We start from the raw sequence: 22,500 nt of genomic DNA, 5'->3' as shown, positions 1-22,500 counted from the left end.
TGTTAAGTGTTTGTTAAGTATTTAGAATACCTTGCTAGGCCCCAAACAGGGGGCAAATCTTATTTATATATATATATATAAAATAATAATAATAATAATAATAATAATAATAATAATAATAATAATAATAATATGTTCTTTAAAGGTCTGTAATAAGCTTCAGAAAGAAACTTGACTGAGGTGCTTGAGTGCTTGGATCATTAAGTTCATTTGCTTGCATAAGAAATAATGTATTTCTAAGGTCAGAAGTACTGATCTGTGAATCCCCAAATTTGCTAAGCTAAAGGTAGCTTATACAGACTGAATTTCTCAGCGATGCATAGAGAGACTAGATAAAAGGCCAGTTGAGTAAAATTATTCTTTTTGTGGAGTGTGTGTGTGTGTGTGTATAAAATAACATTTTTAGAACTGAGCACTTAATTCTTTTTAAAGGATTTGCACATAATGGTAGAATTATCCTGAATAAATTTATCCCTCTTGGGAATTTTATATTCACTTCTTATTTACTGAAATAAGAACTATTAAGCTATGCCAAGCATATCTTAGCATTATGAAATTAAGTTATGGCAAGCCTTGGGATTATGAGCTGCACATGAAGGGTGGAGTCTGAAACCTCTCCAATATGTTTTGAGTGTGCCAGTTTCTTCTTATATGTAAATATGTAGATCTGCTATACATTAATTGCTCGATTTAACTGCTTAATTCCATATCGCACTATTTCATTAACTAGTTAATTAACTAGAGTTAGACCCACTTTAGATATAATGCTAAAGCATTATTTGGTTATATGCATGAGCTGGCTTGGGCTGGTGAATTTGCTTTCTCTTGGCGTGGCTACAAACCGAATATCAGAAGTCTCTAAAGTTTAACTGGCTGGAATCTTTTGTTATATCTGAAATTGATAAACTTTGATTAGTTTAAACTAGAGGATGCAACTAAATGTAGTAAACTAGCCAATGCCCACCACATTTCACACGAAAAGAAAAAATACGGGTAGTTTCAAAGTAGAATGTAGATCTTTTGATCACTTAATCCTCTGTACTGTACCAGAGAGAGGGACGCGGTGGCTCATTGGGTTAGGATGCTGAGCTTGTCAATCAGAAGGTTGGCAGTTTGGCGGGTCGAATCCCGAGTGCCGCGTAACAGAGTGAGCGCCTGTTACTTGTCCCAGCTCCTGCCAACCTAGCAGTTCGAAAGCACGTAAAAATGCAAGTAGAAAAATAGGGACCACTACGGTGGGAAGGTAACAGCGTTCCGTGCGCCTTTGGCATCTAGTCATGCTGGCCACATGAGCACGGAGACATCCTCGGACAAGCGCTGGCTCTTCGGCTTTGAAACGGAGATGAGCACCGGCCCCTAGAGTCGGAAACGACTAGCACGCGTGTGCGGGGGAACCTTTACCTTTACCTTTACTGTACCAGAGGTGAAACAGTTACGCCACTGGCCTTATGCATTGCCAAATCTGGTTTGTTTGACTTTTACTTAGTGTGAACAGAGTTGGAAGGGACCTTGGAGCAGGTCAGGCAGGAAACCCTACACCATTTCAGGCAAATGGCTGTCCAATCTCTCACTGTCAAGAAATTTCTCCTTAGTTCTAGGTTGCTTCTCTCGTTGATTAGTTTCCATCCATTGTTTTTTTGCCTTGCCTTTTGGTCCTTGGGAGAATAGCTTGACTCCCTCTTCTTTGTGGCAGCCCCTCAAATATTAGATACTGCTATCATGTCTCTCTTAGTCCTTCTTTTCACTTTTCACCCAGTTCTGCAAACGTTCTTCATATGTTTTAGCCTCCAGCGGGACTGGAGGCTAAAGCATTTTTTTTTATTAAAGAGTTTTACAAAAAAAATTTTTTACAATACATATCCCCAAAACCCCCCCACCCCAAACCACCCCCCTCCCCCCCACTTCCCAGAGCTGAATACAGGGTTATAGATATAATAATCATATTCTAACTAAAATTATCCATTATAAAATTAACCAAATTCATAATGTGCTTTAACTCCCCTTTAACATAGATACATTCAAATTATTAAAAACATAATAATAATAATAATAATAATAATAATAATAATAATAATAATAATAATAATAATAACTTAAACAAAAATATAATCAATACTAATACTAAAATTAATAACAGTATCCCTCTAAAATCTACTCATAAGCTAAGTGGAACTTTTTAGTCCCATATTTATTCTGAATATAATCTATCCATCTTCTCCAAACTGAAGTATATCTTTCTTGTGAATGATCCTTCAAATAAGCAGAAATCTTAGACATTTCTGCAAGATTCGATACTTTAAGTACCCATTCTTCTATAGTAGGCAAATTATCCTTCTTCCAGTATTGTCCCATCAGTAACCGTGCTGCTGTTATCAAATTCAACATCAGATTGGTTTCTTTAATATTACAATCTACAACAATACCCAATAAAAACAATTGTGGAGAGAACTTTTATCTTTTTCTTAAAAATCTTTTGAATGTTCCACCAAATTTTAATCCAAAAAGCTTTTTTATATTTCTACAAGTCCACCACGCTAAAGCATATTATTTTGATAATGTGTTTTGGTGAGAACCCAGTATTTTAACTATGTTCACAACAGCTCATGAAATGAACAGCAGTTTTCCATCCCTGGATAATGGAAAAAGCAGAATGTTTTCCAAAACGAAAGTGGAAGCTTTAAGTTTATATTCCTTTATTATCAGACTTTAGCTATCGAATTCAGCCACAACTTTTCTTAGGAAACACACTTTGAGATTCTAAACTCTTTTCAGCTGATGCTTGTTTTACCTGGCAATTGTAATCCACATTGAGGTGGGGTGGGTAAGAAGGCAGTTTGTTAGTTTAATAGTATCAACATAAAACTGTAAACAATTGCAATAAATACATTGAAAAGTGCTATGTAAAAGTTGAATCTGCTGAAGGTCTCCAATCTTAAAAGAGGAAAGTCTGGTAAGTTTTGCTTCAAAGAAGCATACATAATATTGTTATCTTCCTCTGGATTCACTACAGCATTTTTCTTAAGCTTGCAAAGTGCAGAGTAAAATATGTATTGTCCTCTACGTATAAATTAGCACATTGCAATAAACATTTGTTCAGAAGAATATTATTTTGATATTTTGCGTGTTTTGCTTTGGGAGCATGTGTGATATGAGGCAACACACATGACAGAACTGAATGAATATATATTCATGTGTGTGTGTGTGTGTGTGTGTGTGTGTGTGTGTGTATATGTATGTATGTATGTATATGTATATGTATATGTATGTATGTATGTATATGTATATGTATATGTATGTATGTATGTATATGTATATGCAGGTCCCCTTTTATACTCTAAGGCAGGGGTAGGCAACCTCGGCTCTTTTATGACTCATGGACTTCAACTCCCAGAATTCCTGAGTCAGGAATTATTGACCAGACAACAATAAAAAGCAAATTGAACTAATAAGAAAACACAGCAATAAATTGATGACATTTACTTGGTTTAATATTTTATTTTTTAATAATAACATTGATTTTTTTCCTAAGGAAAATGTGTTCCATTTCAGGAAAGGAACTATTAGAAATATTCTAGGAAGCTGTTTTCTTTTAGATACCCATTGGAATACTTAGAAGTGTCTTGATGGGGAGACATGATGAACAAATAAAAGTAGTTGACTTATTTGAGTTAAAACTTCATCATCCTCTTTCGTGTAACTTATCTGATCCATAAGTTACATTTGACAGTGGTTGAATTCATGCATCATTTTAATTAATCATTTTAATCATGGTTTGTTAAAGACAGTACTTGTGATCACATATAACGTTGTTTCATTTGTGCCTCAGAGTATAATTGGAATAGGTTCCTCCTTTTTTAAATATTGAGAATTTGAATGTTTCAAGCCCAATATTTATTTTAGATAAATCATGTTTTTTACACAATGCCCGTGCAGTTGTTTGTTTATTGGTGGGGATATTCAGGATTATGCCCCCTTGTGGTTCGTAAGAAATATTAATATAGGTTTAAAAGTACAAGCTTTTAAATCACTTGGTGCACCTCCTTTAAAGACATGAAATTGTTCTGAAAACAAAATATGAAGTTGTTTCTTATAAGATGGGTGGTTATATAAATGAGATAAAGAAACAAAAACATCTTTTTACGGATTTTGTGGCCCCAAAAAGAAAAGTGATTCTTAATTTTTAAAAATGTGATTTGGACATTTAATGCATGTCAGTGTGCATTCACTGAGTTGTTAAAATTACATGCTTGAAAATGTAACGTTGACATTTCCTAGATTTTTCAAATATTACACTATTTAAATCAACCATTGGTATTTGGAAGTTGTATATATCCTTTATGAAGAGGAAAAATGTCACACACACTATTATGTTACAGACAAAATAATGAAGTCATAATTTCTTTCCATAAGCATAGTTAAACACCTAAATCAGGATGCCGTCTTGTACATAAAGCTATTCTATAGTAATGTCTGAAAGACCATGGTTGGCATTAACCATTAGATGAGTACAACGTCATATTTCTCTGAAGCCAATTTGCCCAATGCATTGAACCTTCCTCAGTCTGGCTATCTGGAGAAGGAGCTAGTAAATTTCTATTATGTTCATTTGGGACAGAATAATAAAGTTGGGAGGGACCTTGGAGGTCTTCTAGTCCAACCCCCTGCTCAGGCAGGAATCCCTATATCATTTCAGACAAATGGTTGTCCAATCTCTTTAAAAACACCAGGACAGATATTCCTATTGTGACAGCTGGAATGACCATTGCCCAGTTTGGATTAAATATATATATATAAGGTACGCACATACTATTTTAATGAGTGCCAGATAAAATATTGAGAAACCATTTTCTTTTCACATGAACAGTTACTTGCTTCTTGCTGCCTTCTTCCCTAGTCAATGATCTTAGTCTTCGTGTCTGTAAATTATGTGCTAAAATTCCTTGGAGTGCTGTAAAATCAAACACTAAATCTCAGCCCTTTTTCTTACAGATATTCAGATCTTTCATTCTCTTCCCAACCCCATCTTTTTTCCGAATTTTCCTTCTCAAATCCCTGGAGATTTTACTTCAGTTCTGGTGATTCCTCTTCCATCTGAAGGGATGGTGCTTATTTTGTTAACCTATGCCATATTAACAAAGTGAGCTTGCCACTGCAAGTACTCCACGACTTAGCGACCACAGTTGGGCCCAAGAATTTCTGTTGCTAAGCGAGACATTTGTTACGTGAATTTTACCCCATTTTACGACCTTTCTTACCACAGTTGTTAAGTCAGTTTGGCTTCCTCATTCACTTTGCTTGTGAGAAGGCCGTGAAAGGGGATCATGCGACCCCAGGACACTGCAACCATCATAAGTATGAGTCAGTTGCCAAGTGTCAGAGGTTTGATCGTGACGCTGCAATGATTGTGTGAAAAATGGTCATGTCACTTTTTTTCCAGCGCCTTCGTAACTTAGAACGATCACTAGCATTAGTACCGCTTTATAAAACCCTAGTAAGACCACACCTGGAATACTGCAACCAATTCTGGTCACCATACTACAAAAAGAGATGTTGAGACTTTGGAAAAAGTTCAGAGAAGAGCAGCTAAAATGATGAAAGGCACGGAGACTAAAACATACAAAGAACGGTTGCAGGACTTGGGTTTGGCTAGTGACTAGTCTAAAGAAAAGAAGAAATAGGGGAGACATGGTAGCAGTATTTCAGTATTTGAGGGGCTGCCACAAAGAAGAGGGGGTCATGTTATTCACCAAAACACCAGAGGGAAGGATGAGAAACAATGGTTGGAAACTGACCAAAGAGAGAAGCAACCTGGAATTAAGGAGAAACTTCCTGACAGAGAGGACAATCAACCAGTGGAACAGCTTGCCTCCAGAAATTGTGAGTGCTCCATCACTGGAGATTTTTAAGAAGAGACTGGACAGTCACTTGTCTGAAATGGTATAGATTCTCCTGTTTGAGCAGGGGGCTGGACTAGAAGACCACCAAGGTCCCTTCCAGATTCCTATTCTATTCTATTCTATTCTATTCTATTCTATTCTATTCTATTCTATTCTATTCTATTCTATTCTATTCTATTCTATTCTATTCTATTCTATTCTATTCTATTCTATTCTATTCTATTCTTAACTGTTATAAGTCAAGGACTGCCTGTACTATATTTCAGAAGAAACTGTCTCATGGATTGTGGACAGTTTCTTCTGATATATAGTAATAGCAAACTCATGTGTAACTAAGCGGCATCGCTTCAGATGGACCAGTCTGAGACCACTCAGATAGGACCACTTCTAAGACCTGTCTCAATATACCATGTTTCCCTGAAAATAAGACCGGGTCTTATGTTAATTTTTTCTCCAAAAGACGCTTTAGGGCTTATTTTCCAGTTAGGTCTTATTTTCAGGTAAATTCGGTACTAAATGCGTCTGTCTGGCAGATAGATGATCTTAACCAGGCTTATTTTGGGGGGTGGGGCTTATATTACGAGCGTCCTGAAAATTCATGCTAGGGCTTATTTTCCGGGTGGGCCTAATTTTCAGGTACAACACTGTATGTTGTACTTGTGAATTTTATGCAGAATTGACTTGGGAAGCTGGTGTGTAGTGTAGTTGGTTCACATGGTGTAGTAAGATGGAGGGTTTGTTGTCACTGTGTGTTGAGGGGTGGGAGCACAAAGGGAGGCTCAGCTAATCTCAATGTATACGTAGTTGTACTTTGAGAATAAAGATTGATTCATTGGTCTTCTGTCAATCACATGCTTCGATTTTGCGGCCCAGTAAACAAAGTACTAAAACTGAACAAAATCCCGATGTCCTGCTTTTCCTATAGCAAAACAAGCTCCCAAACTCTCAGCTGAGAAAGTCTGTTTCCTCTCTCCCATTTCTTGTTGGTCTTATTTATCAGTCATCTTTGTTTCATAACTTCAATATCTGCTTAGTCTCAGGGTAGTTGCTGCCAACCATTACATTATCAAAAATGCTTCTAGACACACGTAATCTTAAACTATTGTTATTCTTTGAAGCCAGTGACTCAGTGCTGGACCCTCGTTCCTTCTGAGGCAGGGGGTCTGAAGTTCAGTATTTTCAAGTTGGAGAAATTCCCATCCAAGACCTCTTGAGTTTTTGCCAGTCCAAGGAAATCCTATTGAGCCAGGTAGATCATTGATCTGACTCTGGCAACTTCTTTTATTCTAACGAGGGGATTTCACATATGTTTTCTTCTGAGTCTGCCCTTCCGTATCCCTTTATGGGAGATATCAAAAGAGGAAGAATGAAATTAAAGCGGATCGGTGTTGCTGATTTTGATCTCAGGGGTTAAAGGTCATGGAAAACAACATATGTTCCTCTGCTCTTCTATCGATGGCTCATATCTCCCCAATTTTTTTTATTTTTAAAAAAAAGTGGGGGGGGGGAAAGCATATGCTCCCAATTTACATATTTACTAATTAAAAAAAGCTTCCTGGAAACATTAAGCAGACAATCTTGGATAACCTTTAACATTGCAGCTAATGGATATCGCCTGGAAATTTTCATAGGAGGTCTTCTAAATAATGTAAATGATTATGAATATATAACTAGTTAATATGCAGCTACGAAAGGATTATCATGTAGAGGTTAATGAACATGCTGCACTTCACAGGTTGCGTTGCCTTTAGCACTCTATGCTCGGAAAGCCCCGCGTTGGGATTCGGAAGGTTTTCTGTTGCGCTCTTGTTCCCCCTACGCAGAAATGAGGGATTGGAGATCTCGGGGTTTTTCCCCCCCACAAAACATGATACGGAACGCGTTTCTTAATAGTTATAGGAACAGCACTGTTCTAGCACGTTCAGCAATGGATATTTATTGTGGTCTCATGGATGAATGCTGCTGGCCCCATAATACCAATGGCATGGTTTTGTTGGCACAGGTCATCCTCGACTTACGGCCACCATTGAGGCCAAAATTTCCGTTGCTAACTGAGACATTTGTTAAGAGAGACAGTTGCCCCATTTTACGACCTTTCTGGCCACACTTGTTAGGTGAATCCCTGCAGTTGTTAAGTTAGTAACGTGGTTGTCACGTGAATCTGGCTTCCCCCATTGACTTTCCCTGTCACAAGGTCACCAAGGGGGGGGTGTCCCGTGACCCCGTGACGCTGTGACCGTCATAAATAGGAAGCAGTTGCTGAGCGTCTGAATTTTGATCATGGGACCACGGGGATGCTGCAAAGCTAGTGCCGTTGTATCTTCAAATGGTCATTAAATGAACTGTTGAGGACTATATGTGTTGGTCTCTTGCCTTCCTCACAAGCCCTTGTTCATAGATTCATTTTGGGTTTCAAAGCTATCATACCTGAATCAAGAATGTGTATTGCATCGTAAGGCTGATTTTGAACCAGGATTTCTTTTAATAGCAAACCATGTTGTAGCTTTATGATCCATCTTAGGTAACTCTTTAGAAGGGAAAGATACATATAAAGCAAGCATCTCTACTTATTGCATTTGTCCTAAGGGTATAGTTTTTATATTAATGGACTTAAGACGATGGAATGGTTATCTATAGCAGGGCTTTTCAACCAGTGGTACGGGTACCACCTGTGGCACATTGGCACCTGGCAGGTGATGACCATCCTAGAAAAGTGGTAGCGGGGGAGGGGAATGAGCTGAACTGGTGGCAGCACCGCACAAGCCTGAGCGAGAGATGACTGGAGCTGCAGGGCTGTCAGGGCTCAGCGGAAGCACCAGGATCAGCGCCAGGCTCCAGCTGGAGCTTGGTGCTGATCCTGGCGCTTCCAAGCCCCGAAGAAGCGCCGATCAGCTGGAACGTTGCAGCATCCTCAGGGTCTTGTGATTTACATTCAGATGCTTGGCAACTGATTCATGTTTATGACGGTCACAGTGTCCCAGGGTCATGTGAAGTGACCCAAACCTGCTGCAACCACCCAGCAGACGGGGAATAAAAACCAACACCCCTATCCCACCCCCGCTACCAATCCTCAACAGAAATGCTCACAACAATGAAAACCTCGGACAGGAGGAAGAGCTGCAAACATTGATAGCTAGGAGGGCAGGCAGGTATCTTGCTCGGCTGTGGCTTGGGGGGCACTTTTTTCAGGGCCATTGTAACTTCGAACAGTCAATAAGCGAACTGTTGTAAGTCGAGGACTACCTTTTTTCCTTTTTTTTTTTTTTGGTCATCATGTTTTTGACACCTTGCTAGATGACTGGTGGTACTCGGATGTTGCCATATCCTAAAAGTGGTAGAATGGGTGAAAAGGTTGAAAAGCCCTGATCTATAGCTCTTTATGGGCTTAAGACGTGTGGTTCTATGGAATTCGATAAACAGAATGACATTACTTGGCTTTCTCTCTTTTTAACCTGAAAAACCATCCGCAACCATGCTGGCGATTCCAATATATTAAAAAAGGTAAAGGTTTCCCCGCACATGCGTGCTAGTCGTTTCCGACTCTAGAGGCCGGTGCTCATCTCCGTTTCAAAGCCGAAGAGCCAGTGCTTGTCCGAGGATGTCTCCGTGGTCATGTGGCCGGCATGACTAGACGCCAAAGGCGCACGGAGCGCTGTTACCTTCCCACCGGAGTGGTCCCTATTTTTCTACTTGCATTTTCACGTGCTTTCGAACTGCTAGGTTGCCAGAAGCTGGGACAAGTAACAGGCACTCACTCTGTTACGTGGCACTCGGGATTTGACCCACCAAACTGCCAACCTTCTGATCGACAAGCTCAGCGTCCTAACCCACTGAGCCACGTCCCTCCTCCAATATATTAGTCATATAGAAATCTCACTGTGATCAGATTTTTCATCAAAGCAGGTTGGTTGGTTGGTTGCTTTCTTGATATAATGAAGCAGGTACATTTAAACTGAATTCATGCATAAAATATGTAAGCTCTAGCTAAAAGGTACCACTATTTACACTTAAATATTCAGCTCTCAGAACAGGACCCTCCTGGTTTCTTCTGCAAACAATTCTTGGTAGCTTTAGAGTCCTCTGGAAGGTTTTCCCAGTTTTTAAAAAAGCTCTTCAGAGAGACGAGAATTAAAATGACGAGGGAATATTATAAAATTTGAGAAATCTCATTATGTACCCAAGCTATACCCTTAACTCTTTGGATCCCACTGTTTCTGTTTCACTACTTCCTAGTTATCAGGCGGGTTCAAACTAAACCAAGTGTTCTTTCCCAAATTGGTGATTTTCTAGATCAGACATGTCAAACTTGCGACATCACGTGACGTCACACAACGTATCAGGACCGTTTTGCCATTGCCAGCAATGACGCATCCGCATGACGCATCCGGCCGGCGGGCCGGCAGTTTGACACCCCTGTTCTAGATTTATGTATTTTTAAACCTGGCAGATAGGAGTTGAGGTCCACACATCTTTAAAGTTTGCTGATGTTGAAAAACACTGTTCATGATTCATTGGAATTGTAACTTCTAACATTCCCAGCCCTCAAAGGCTATATTCTTACTTTTAAATTTTTTTTTAAAGTAATGGTTAAAGGTTTGGGATTACGAGTTGGGAGACTCAGCTCCCTTGGCCATTGAGTGACTTTGGACGAATCCTTTTTTAAATTTTTTAATCATCTCACAGTTATTAATGGTGGGATAAAAACTGAAGAAGGAATATTATGGACATGTCCTTAAGGTGGGATGGAAATATAATGGTTTATTAATAAAATTTACCTAATTTGGGTGGCTGGATGGACCTCAGTTGTCCAGAAACTGTATTTCAGATGTGAACAGGCAGCTGAAAATTATGGAATAAAACAACTGTAATACATTTTGTGATTTTGTTTGTGGTGGCCAAATGGTGACCTTTTCATGAATTCCGAAGACTTTGTGTGTGTGTGTGTGTGTGTGTGTGTGTGTGTGTGTGTGTATTTTACACATACATACATACATACATACATACATACATACATACATATCTATATCTGTCTGTCTGTCTGTCTGTCTATCTATCTATCTATCTATCTATCTATCTATCTATCTATCTATCTATCTATTAACTTTGCCAGAGTGATGCTGTGATTTAGACGTCCATTAGTCTAAAAATGCAATCGTTTTAATGGGTTCTTTTAAAGAAAACAGACAAGCAAGTCCTTCATAAACTATGTTTTGTTTGGTTTTTGAAAAGGTCATGGAATTGAAAGCAGATGTGTAGATTGTACGAAAGACTAGCCTTATCTTGTATGGTGCCATCTTGTTATGGAGCGTGCCTTGTATCAAAATCTTGAGTTGAGGATGCTCTAATTTATTCTGTGGTTATCAGTCTGGATTAGGGCATCGTGATAAAGTATGCTGCTTAAGAATGAACATTCCTGTGCCTTTGGGCTGACAAATAAAAATGTATAGCCAGACGCTACTAAATCTATAACGCTGCTGCTCTAGTTTCTAAAACATTGACTTTGCAGCTGTGTGCTTAGCCTTCTCTTTTTCATGAGCAGTTATCTGTTTTAATGACAGGTGGTCACTAGCTGCCAAGAAAAAATCCAGCATTGGTAAGTGAAAAAATGTTTGATTGCATGCCTAAAATATCAATGCAAATAGCTTATGTGTGCTTTAGAAAAGCGCCCTGCATATATATTCTTTAGAAAATTAACCAAATTCATATAATACTGTATTCCGGTGCATCATTTTAACTCTGCTTTGCTTATTAAATTGCACCCGTTGCACTGCCTATGTTATTGCTTTAATTCACCACTATAATCATGCTTTTAAAACCTGCACCTCTTTAAAAAGACATTCAGTTATTCTACATTCTTCCAGCTTGAATAACTACATAAAAAGTCTTTTAAAAACTCAGTGAACTCCAATTCCAACCATTTATTTTTTCTATTGTTCCAAGAAATTTTAACAGCCGTGATTGAGTATTTAAATGGCCTTGAGAGACTTCCAAGATAACTTCATAAGTCCAAGTTTAGATTATCGGGTCTGATATTTACAAAGGACTTTTTTTTCTTCACTTGAAAGGTGGTTTGAGCTTCTCCAATGATTGTGAAAGTATATCCTTGTTTTAAGCCTTAGATAAACTTAAGATTTTAGAGGAACACTTATCCCTTAAAGTATCACTCGGTCTTCTCTTTATTGCTTTAACGTGTTGCTTTTTTTTTTAATTAATAGAAACAGCTTAAATAAATAAAAGTTTCATAGGGCCATCTAATTGGAAAAGGGACATTCAAAGGCAAACAGTTGTTTATGAGTTATTGAGAGGTAACGCTCCCTCTTAACACATTCCAAATTATGCCACATCCATGCTGTGTTTGCTTGGATTTTACGGAAGGAACAACCGGAGTTTTCTTGATTATTGTCTGCAGGGTTATTGCAAAAATCATAGCAACTGCCCCATTTAGTGGAGAGATTACACTTTTGGTTATACACCATCAAGCATATAATATTTTAAATTTATTTTAAGAGGCTTTTTCTTCATGCCTGAAAGACCTCTGAACAAATAATTTATACATCAGACGTATCAGATGTTTGGTTTCGATGAGGAGGGGGCTTAGTTTCAATGCACATAAGCGGCCACCATAAGGGAGGGAGGGAGGCTCAGGGCCATCTAATGCTCATCATATTCAGTTGTGACCAGTGGTTTGTTAAAAAAAACAGTTTAGAGCTAATATGTTGTTCTACTATTTAAAATTCAGAGGCTGCATTGATTTTCGATGAAATGGATATTATATTGGTGTCTATTGGTGCTGCTGGAATCAAGCTTTTATTTTAAAAAAAAACAAACCATTTTTGTACTGCTGCAGAACCTTTTTAATGAAATCTCGATGTACAGATTTCTCCACAGAGAGCAGCACTGCTCTCATTTTCTTCCCAGCTGATGTTCTGAGAGCTTCAGCTGAGCCCCCAAAGAAGAGGGGCTTAATTTTTGGAAGCAATTTCACACATTTTCACATCTCTCACGTCCACTTCCTATCTCAGTGCAAGGCGGTAGATCGGGGGTGTGTGTGTCTTCAAACGTGGCCCTTTTATGACTTGTGGACTTCAACGCCCAGAATTCCTCAGCCAGGGAGGCTGGCTGAGGAATTCTGGGAGTTGAAGTCCACAAGGCATAAAAGGGCCAAGTTTGAAGACCCCTGCAGTGGATCATAGGAAGAAGGACATGGAGTTGACTCGCTGTGAGATCACTAGGCGAACTGTTTCTTCCTTTACTCTGGTTTTGCTCAATTAGCTTGATGAGACAGAATGAGAAAGCCCATTCAGGTGTATGTCCTATGAAGAGTCATACAACGTGGTTGGAATCAAGATCAGGGGTGTCCAACCTTGGCAGCTTAAAGACATGGGGACTTCAACTGCCAGAATTGGCTGGAGAATTCTGGGAGTTGAAGTCCATAGACCTTAAAGTTGCCAAGGTTGGAACCCCTGATCCAGAGGCTGCATTGCAGTGTTTCTTGACACCCTTGATATAGGTTTGCTGTGGGTTTTCTAATAGCACAATCCTATCTGAGTCCACGTGGAGTTGAATTAAATAGGCCTCTGACGATTGAACCTAATGGATATTGAAAAAAAAAACAATCAAATTGTTCATCTCTAGAATAATTGTCTTTTAAGAAACAGTTTGCGGGCTTGGAGAATATCCCTTGATGGAATTCCTTTCATTACAGATAGTTCTTGACTTACAACCATTCATTTAGTGCAGGGGTCTTCAAACTTGGCCCTTTGATGACTTGTGGAGTTCAACTCCCAGAATTCCTCAGCCAGCGTGCCTGGCTGAGGAATTCTGGGAGTTGAAGTCCACAAGTCATCAAAGGGCCAAGTTTGAAGACCCCTGATTTAGGGGCTGTTCAAAGTTACAATGACATTGAAAAAAGTGACTTATGACTGTTACAGCATCCCACAGGCACCCGATCAAAATTTGAACCCTTGGCAAAGTGGGCAAAATTCACTTAACAGCTGTCCTGCTTGGCAAGGGAAATTTTGGGAATAATTGTGGTTGTAAGTTAAGGATTACCTGTACTCACAGACATCATATTTACAAAAAGATGGAAAAATGCCTTGGAACTCCTCACCACCTCTTCTCCCCCCCCCCAACCCAAATTACTTGTGACAGTTTGTCACCATAACTTGCAAAGGATAGTTTCTGGTTCAAGCCTCAGATTAGTAGAAATGCGTGTAATATATATCTATGTTCATAAAATTAATTAAGATTTAGAACTGACAGTACGTTTGTCTGAACTTCCCTGTAGGAAGAAGGTTGAGAGTGACTATGAAGCACTTCAGGACAGACTCAGCACGCTGCCAGACAAACTTTCATATGACGTCATGGTAGGTACAGTTTAGTATCTGACTCTTGCTTGTTTTTATGCCTCTCTTGTGTGCTTATCTTTTCACAGGCATGGTAGTACAGTCTAGAACCAACTGGCAGATTTGAAAACAGGCTATCTAATTCTTGATCGCCTTAAACGAATACATGTCTAGGAGAAGAGGCAGAGCTGGGGAGGCAGAGTTAAATGTGTCAGCAGCTTAGAATCATTGCGTTCCCACAAGAACTCCCAAGTCCACCTCCTCCTGAATCCTAGTGACCCTTATCTGCTGCTAATTTAGTGTTGGACTTTAGTTGACCAGAGTCCTGTCTAGAAAACAAGGTAAAGGAGTCCCTGCGGATTTTACTCCGCTAGTCATTGCCGGCTGTAGGGGACGGCGCTCATCTCCCTTTCAAAGACATTGAACCAGTGCTGTCCAAAGACATTTCCGCAGTCATGTGGCCAGCAGGACATCACAGAGTGCTGTTACCTTCCCACCAGAGTGGTACCCATTTATCTACTTGCATTTGCATGCTTTCAAACTGTTATGTTGGCAGGAGCTGGGTTGAGGATGGGAGCTCACCCCGTCATGGGGTGCTCGGGTCTCGAACCTGTGCTGCCGGCTTTCCATCTGACAAGCCCAGCGTCTTAACTGTTGAGCCACCATGCCACTTCTTGTGTATAGACCTGAATAAATCTTCTAAAGCTGCAACCTACCTGTTGTCCTGATTCTTTGGACCTGATTCTGGCATGATATATGTTTGTTTTTTCCTTTTTCGGCCTCCCGAAATGTTGACAACATACCATGAAGTCTGCCCTATTTGATAATATTCATATTTGGTACTTATTTTATGAAGTCTGTAATCGCATTTGCAATAGACAATAATTTCCTGTGATGCGAAAGACAAAAAAAAAGCTTTTAAGTCTTGGTTATTGATTATATAAAATAGTTTACACTGAGAGAATCTTAATTCGGGAAAAGTTTTTATTCTGGCGAGAAAGCTTGTTGTTTAGAAGTAATTGCTTGGGTGGCATCAAGCATATCTGAACACAATTAGCTCACTAGTCAGGACTTGGCGATAGAGATGATCTGTGAAATGTGCACTTAGATGATACACTGCTAGTCTTCTTGGCAACTGAGATGTACATCTAATTAACAGTTTTGCAAAATATATCAAACGACTCCAAGATAGTTATGAAAGTACAGCATATTTAATTAGTAGGCACAGGTAGTTCTTGACTTACGACTACAATTCACCCCCCAATTTTTGTTCATTTGCTACAGACATTTTGCCCCTTTTAAGACCTTTCTTGCCACAGCTGTCAAGTGAATCACTGCAGTTGTTAAGTTAGTAACATGGTTGTTAAGTGGCTTCCCCACTGACTGAAGGTCACAAATGGTGGTCATGTAAACACAGGACACTGCAACCGTCATAAATACATGCCAGTTGCCAAGCACCTGAATATCAGTCACGTGACCATGGGTGGTAAGTGTGAAAAATGGCGATCAGTTACTTTTGTCAGTGCCGTTGTAACTTCTAATGTTCACTGAATGAATGATTGTAAGTCAAGGGCTACCTGTAGTCCTTTTCTTTTTTGAAACATTTAAGGCTTGTAGCATGAAGGTAAAAGGTAAAGGTAAAGGCTCCCCCGCACATGCGTGCTAGTCGTTTCCGACTCTAGGGGCCAGTGCTCATCTCCGTTTCAAAGCCGAAGAGCCAGCGCTTGTCCGAGGATGTCTCCGTGGTCATGTGGCCGGCATGACTAGACGCCAAAGGCGCACGGAAGGCTGTTACCTTCCCACCGTAGTGGTCCCTATTTTTCTACTTGCATTTTTATGTGCTTTCGAACTGCTAGGTTGGCAGGAGCTGGGACGCGTAACAGACGCTCACTCTGTTATGCGGCACTCGGGATTCGACCCGCCAAACTGCCGACCTTCTGATCGACAAGCTCAGCGTCCTAACCCACTGAGCCACCGCGTCCCCTGCATGAAGGTAGAGCTGCCCATAAATGAAATTTCTCTCTGTAGATTATTTTTAACTGCCTTCCTTTTCTGTTGTTACTTTGATAGGTCCCTTTTGGTCCTCTTGCTTTCATGCCAGGAAGACTTGTCCACACCAATGAGGTGACAGTTCTTCTTGGGGACAACTGGTTTGCAAAATGTTCAGCAAAACAGGCCGGCGGTCTAGTAGAACACAGGAAAAAACGTAAGTGCCCCTCGTAGTTCTTGATGACAGTCAAATCAAGAGTAACGTACAATCTTAATCTGAGCGTTCTCTGATTACAGCGGATTTCTATGGGATTGATGTTTTCCCCTATATTCATCAAATATTTATGTGTACCCTAAAAACAAAGTATGTTTTATTGTCTTAACACCTAACAGTTAAATTAAAATACGAAAACTTCAACTCTGAGCATTACTTTGCCATTGAGCTGGTGTGTGTCGGGATGTTCTAGTGAGACGGTGCTGCAAATGAATTCACAAAATGACTATACTGATTGCATTAACATATGGTACTGTAATATTACTCAATCGTAAATTGCAACAGGCAGTCTTTAATACAAATATTGGCACCAGTCAAAATTGACGGCTGGCATAAAATGCCGTATTATGAGATAAGGCTTTTACATTCTGTTTCTATCTTATGTTTTGTTTAAAATAGTACTTCTTCATCTTACAAATGATTAGAGGCATTCATCAGGTATTTACCCCTATTATCTAAACTGTTTCTAATTTTTCTAAGAGTCCTTGGGTTTTTCTTTCCTTGGAAAACATACCATGGAGATGTAGTTGCTTATGGTGATTCTCCTATATTTTAACACTTGCTGTGATTTTACTGATTTAAGTTTTCCATTTATGTTGTTAGCAGCTGTGGGTTGGTTTTACCAGAAGTGAGCAAGTAATCCATTTATCAAAGAAGAAAGGAAGATCTTAAACCATTTTCAGTGGGAGAGAGAAAAAACAGCCAAGCTAGTTTTATAACCACAGTGATCCAGTTATGGCACATATATACGTATTTGTATTTATTTAGGTATATATGTAGAAGAGGAGGACACAGTTCAGGTTTGCAATACATGGGCTATATCTGGAGTCCTTGGTGCTCTTTGAGCTTGGTTGTTTGTTTACAAGACATTTCATTACCCAACTAGGTAACATCATCAGTGCTAGTGAGTGGAGTGTGCGAACCCCACACTCACAAGCACTCATAATGTTATATAGTTGGGTAATGAAACATCTACAAGCGAACAACCAAACTTAGAGAGCCCCAAAGACTCTACAGTTCAACCTGAGCTACAGATATTCTCCTGCATGGGCTACATTCTCTACCTCTTACCTTGCACATTCTTAGGACTCAAGGAGAAGCATCCTGGTCATGAAATGTCCAGGAAAATATAAAACACGCTAACATGTCTTCCCTTTAGAATCCTAATAGCTACATCACGTTGGCATTCCTGACATCCAGCCCTGTTCCACGCCAGGAACCGGGTTATCAGGGCAGATCGTAGAACACAAAGGTAAGCCACAAATGATGTACAGTTGTAGCGTTCAATCTCATTACAGGTGTTCCTCAACTTACAACCATTCATTTAGTGACCACTTGGAGTTACAAAGGCACTGAAAAAAGTGACTCAGGACTGGTTCCCCCCCCCCACACACATACACACACTTGCGGCCGTTGCAACATCTCCGTAACCACGAGATCAAAATTCCGATGTTTGGCAACCGGCTGATATTTGTGACGGTTGCAGTGACGACCTTCCGACAAGCAAAGTCAATGGGGAAAGCCAGATTCATTTAGCAGCTGTGTTACTTAATGTAACCCCTGTGGCAAGAAAGCTCATAAAATGGAGCAAAATCCACTTAAGAGCCATCTCGCTTAGCCACAGAAATTTGGGGGCTCAATTGTGGTTGTAAGTCGAGGACCACCTGAAACTGTCTCCTGTCTTTTCCTCATTTGTCCCTGGGTGACAAGTGATGTTTGTCTATAATGTTTTGCTTTAACACCCTTCTCCTCTAACAGTGGAGAAGGGATAAAATGCGTTGGCAAAGATCAGATACTCCCTACAGATACAATACTATTTACTGCCGGCTAAGGCATCCGTGTATTACCGAAGCACCAGCCAGGTGCACGGAGGAAAAATGTCTGTTGCAGACACACCTTGTTTGTTGTGGTTCCAAGAAGGGCAAGAGTCCATTTCCCCCTTCCCTGGTGCCGAAGCAGAGGGTGGACTGGGACAACAGAGGCCACTTGGCTGACACTACTGCACTGTCACTTGCACACTTTTATACACATTTATTATGCCTCCAGGTCTAGGCAGAGTTGCTTATGGCTCTCTCTCTCTCTCTCTCTCTCCATCTCTCCTCCTAATACAGGATGCCTCCCTTCTGTGGTGACCACAAGGGATCGCCAGCCCTGCGACCAGCAGCGATGACCAGCAGGCTTCCAGTTTTTTCTAGCCCGGGGAGTGCTAAGCAATTTTCTCCTGCAAGGCTCCTGCATTTTTGCAAGCTGCACGATAGATAATGATCAAGCAGCAGAAAGAGTTTTCCAACAGGGAGTTAGTGCACGAGAAACAGAGCAGCTGCTACTCTTGTCACCTGTGTCACTGTTTTCCAAAACACAAGTGCCTGGCTGGAGTGAATAACTGGCACTCGTGTGTGTGTGTGTGTGTGTGTGTGCGTGCGCGCGCCACTGCCTTTGAAGATCTCGTTTGCTTCTGAATGTGGATCTTTGAAGGGGCTTTGATTATTTTAATAGTTCTAGCTCTGTGGAATTGTTTGCAACTCTGTATATACGATGTGGTAATTTAAAATATAGGAGCACCATGTTGATCCCCTCTCCTGATGTTAAAGCTGAATGTGATTATTATGCATTGCATTGTGTTGTTGGAATACTCTTGAAAAATCAACTAATAAATCTAATTACTAATAAACAGAGTGACTTAGTCATATGTATGCAGTGGACACGTTACTTTATCCATCAGCCTGGTAATAACTCATTTCAGTTGATCTCAAGTGGGAGGTGAAAAGGTGGATAGGGAGCTTAATATGCTTAGGGCATTAATACCACCTTGACTGCACGTGTTTTCTAGGAGGGAGTATTTTGTTTAGGGTACCCATGTAAAATGGAGGATACTACCAGAATTAACCATTGTGCTGTTGCCAAAATGTAACAGTATAATAGAGTTGAAGAGATCTTGGAGGCCTTCTAGTCCAGCCCCCTGCTCAAGTTGGAGACCCTATACCAGGGGTAGGCAACCTTGGCTCTTTTATGACTCGTGGACTTCAACACCCAGAATTCCTGAACCAGCCATGCTGGCTCAGGAATTCTGGGAGTTGAAGTCCACGAGTCATAAAAGAGCCAAGGTTGCCTACCCATGCCCTATACCATTCTGGACAAATGGCTGTCCAGTCTCTTCTTGGGAAACCTCTAGTGATGGAGCACCCACAACTTCTGAAGGCAAGCTGCTCCACTGATGAATTGTTCTCACTGTCAGGAAATTTGTCCTTAGTTCTAGGTTGAATCTCTCCTTGATAAGCTTCCCTCCATTACTTCTTGCCCTGCCCTCAGGTGCTTTGGAGAATAGATCAACCCTCTCCTCTCTGTGGCAGCCCCTCAGATACCAGCCCCTATCAAATCACCTCTAGTCCTTCTGTTCGTGAGACTAGACCAGGGGTAGGCAACCTCGGCTCTTTTATGACTTGTGGACTTCAATACCCAGAATTCCTGATGGTGGCTCAGGAATTCTGGGAGTTGAAATCCACAAGTCATAAAAGAGCCAAAGTTGCCTACCCCTGGATGAGACATATCCAATTCTTGCAACAAGATACATAAGCGATGGCTTCCCATCATGCATTTGTACAGTATTGCTAGGAGAGATTTCTAGGATGTAAAACTTGACCAGTTCTAGACCTGTTATGGTTGGTGATCCATGATTTGGGTACTAGGGACATAATGTAGAGGCATATAATTCACGATGTGGCCGATTCTTGTTTTTTTCCTGTGACCTAATGTTTGGAAACTTCTTGTGACATTAGCAGTCTGGTGCATAACATTTTAAAAGGATAGTCCCAAACGTGGCCAATGAGAATTTGAGCAGTTCCTCACTCTGAGTACTTGAGTTCTTTCCCTTGTTTTTTATTTATTGGATCAGGTACTTAAACTTGCTATTTTCAGCTTTTTGGGTTGCCTACATATTATGCTGCCCTGTAAACCGCCCTGAGTCCTTCGGGAATAGGGCGGTCTAAAAATTTAATTAAATAAAAATAAAATAAATAAATAAATAATGTATCTTGGAATCTTTTGCTTATCCTTCCAAACTCTTCTCTTCTCCTAGCTAAGTTGTGAATGAATTGATGGGCCATTTGTGTGCATGAATTTAGACCTCATGAGTTCCTAGATGCTTGACTGTGTTTCCTGTTTTCACTGGACGTGGGATTTGTTGTCTGCTATAATATATGAAAGTAAACTGTCGTACGTACACAGGCCTTTGTACAAAATAAAAAGCTTGCTAAAATCAGAATTCCAAATAGATATTGATGTTTAGTAATGCCAATGTGAATGACAGTAAACAGGACAGTTTTAAAAAGTAGGGAGAAAAATATTTAATATTTAAAAGCAGCTGCTGGAGTGAAATGAAATGGACTTCAACTCCCAGAATTCTGACTCAGGAATTCTGGGAGTTGAAGTCCAGGAGTCATAAAAGAGCTGAGGTTGCCTACCCCTGTCCTATATTTATAGATAAATGTGATCATAAAAACATAATTCCTGTTCTAGAGATTGTTTATATTATTTTAACCATCTTATCTGTTATAGGCCTCTAGGCTACTGAGAGAGAGAGTTATGACTGAAGGTCATATTATCTTAGTAGGCCAACATATAATTTTTCAACCACATGTCTAAAAGAATATGTAATTTTTTGATAGAAAGCCCAAACAGAACAGAAAGATATTGGATAATACATTTGGAAAGCTGTAGTGTAAGCATACTTGGAAATCACATTTGTTTTCCAAACTTTATTATAATCTGTTAGATATGCTTTTAATATAGTTCAAATATTCTGCTTAGGACCCTTTACCAAAGGCATGGTTAAAATCCAGACACATTTAACTTTGTGGCCAAATGCTCACTCACAGTCCCTTAAATCCAAGTAAATAATAAATTATTTCAAAGAAAACCTCTGTTAGTGTTCACAAACACCCATGTGTCAAATTAACAGGACTTTTTGATGACTTAGTATCTGCAACATGTTGACTTCCACCTCCAACATATTAGGGAAAACAATGCTCTCGTTACATTTTTTTTCTCCGTCTCTTGCTAAAGCAAGGGCACAGTTGCATCTCCAGCCAAAAGCTACATTAGCATGCTTTTTACACTATACATCTGTGTCTTGATTAAGTGTGTGATGAGTTGTATTTCATGCATTCTAACAACATGATTGAAAACAGTTTACTCTCACAATGCCAGTTGCATAAAAGAATGATATAATACAGCGTTGTTAATAAGATGATTTTCACACTAATGTGTCTGATGGAGGACATTTTTTGTAATTGGGAATGCGCTTTTACCTGGAAATCAGCCCTACAAAAATGACATACTCCAAGCAAACATATATTTAGTAATAAATTGAATCCTCGGTCTCTCGGGAACTTGAGATAATTCTTAATAAAAAGAGTATGAAAACTTGCCGTACAACAAAGAAATAGAAAAGTAAGATTAACAGAAAAGTAACATTAGCAAAATAATAATAATAATAATAACGCTAGCAGAAAAGAAGGGCTAGGGATGACATGATAGCAGTATTCCAGTGTTTGAGGGGCTGCCACAAAGAGGAGGGGGTCAACTTATTTTCCAAAACACCAGAGGGCAGGACAAGAAACAATGGATGGAAACTAATCAAGGAGAGAAGCAAGGTGGAATTAAGGAGAAATTTCCTGACAGAATAATTAACCAGTGGAATGGCTTGCCTTCAAAAGTTGTGGGCGTTGCATCACTGGAGGCTTTTAAGAAGAGACTGGACCGCCATTTGTCTGAAATGGTATAGAGTTTCCTGTCTGAGCAGGGGGTTGGACTAGAAGACCTCCAAGGTCCCTTCCAACTCTTATTATTCAGTTATTCTGTTAGTTAGTCTCTTCCAGCTCTATTCTGAATTGAAACTGAATTGACTGCAGAAGAACATTTGGGAGTTTTGTTAAAATTAAGAAAACTTTAGAGACAACTCTGTGCTATCAAGCTTTTGAAATTCTGAGCAAGGAGA

The 22,500-nt window shown here is 39.8% G+C and overlaps 1 protein-coding gene across 2 annotated transcripts in view; it reads left to right on the top strand.

Moving 5' to 3' along the window:
* URI1 (URI1 prefoldin like chaperone) overlaps positions 1 to 22,500 on the top strand; it is a 46,076-nt gene that overhangs the window by 7,903 nt on the left and 15,673 nt on the right. For both annotated transcript variants that reach the window (XR_014493440.1, XM_083370775.1), the window contains exons 2-4: positions 11,456 to 11,490; positions 14,185 to 14,263; positions 16,313 to 16,448. Coding sequence is in view for 1 of the 2 variants with exons in the window: in XM_083370775.1 (XP_083226901.1) it covers positions 11,456 to 11,490; positions 14,185 to 14,263; positions 16,313 to 16,448 (250 nt within the window). In the remaining variant the exon portion in view is untranslated. The remainder of the gene's footprint in view (positions 1 to 11,455; positions 11,491 to 14,184; positions 14,264 to 16,312; positions 16,449 to 22,500) is intronic.

This window comes from Vipera ursinii, assembly GCF_947247035.1.
Source record: "Vipera ursinii genome assembly, chromosome: 10".
NCBI lineage: Eukaryota > Metazoa > Chordata > Lepidosauria > Squamata > Viperidae > Vipera > Vipera ursinii.
The sequence above is the reverse complement of the archived record's forward strand: the minus strand, read 5'-3'. Positions and strand labels throughout refer to the sequence as shown.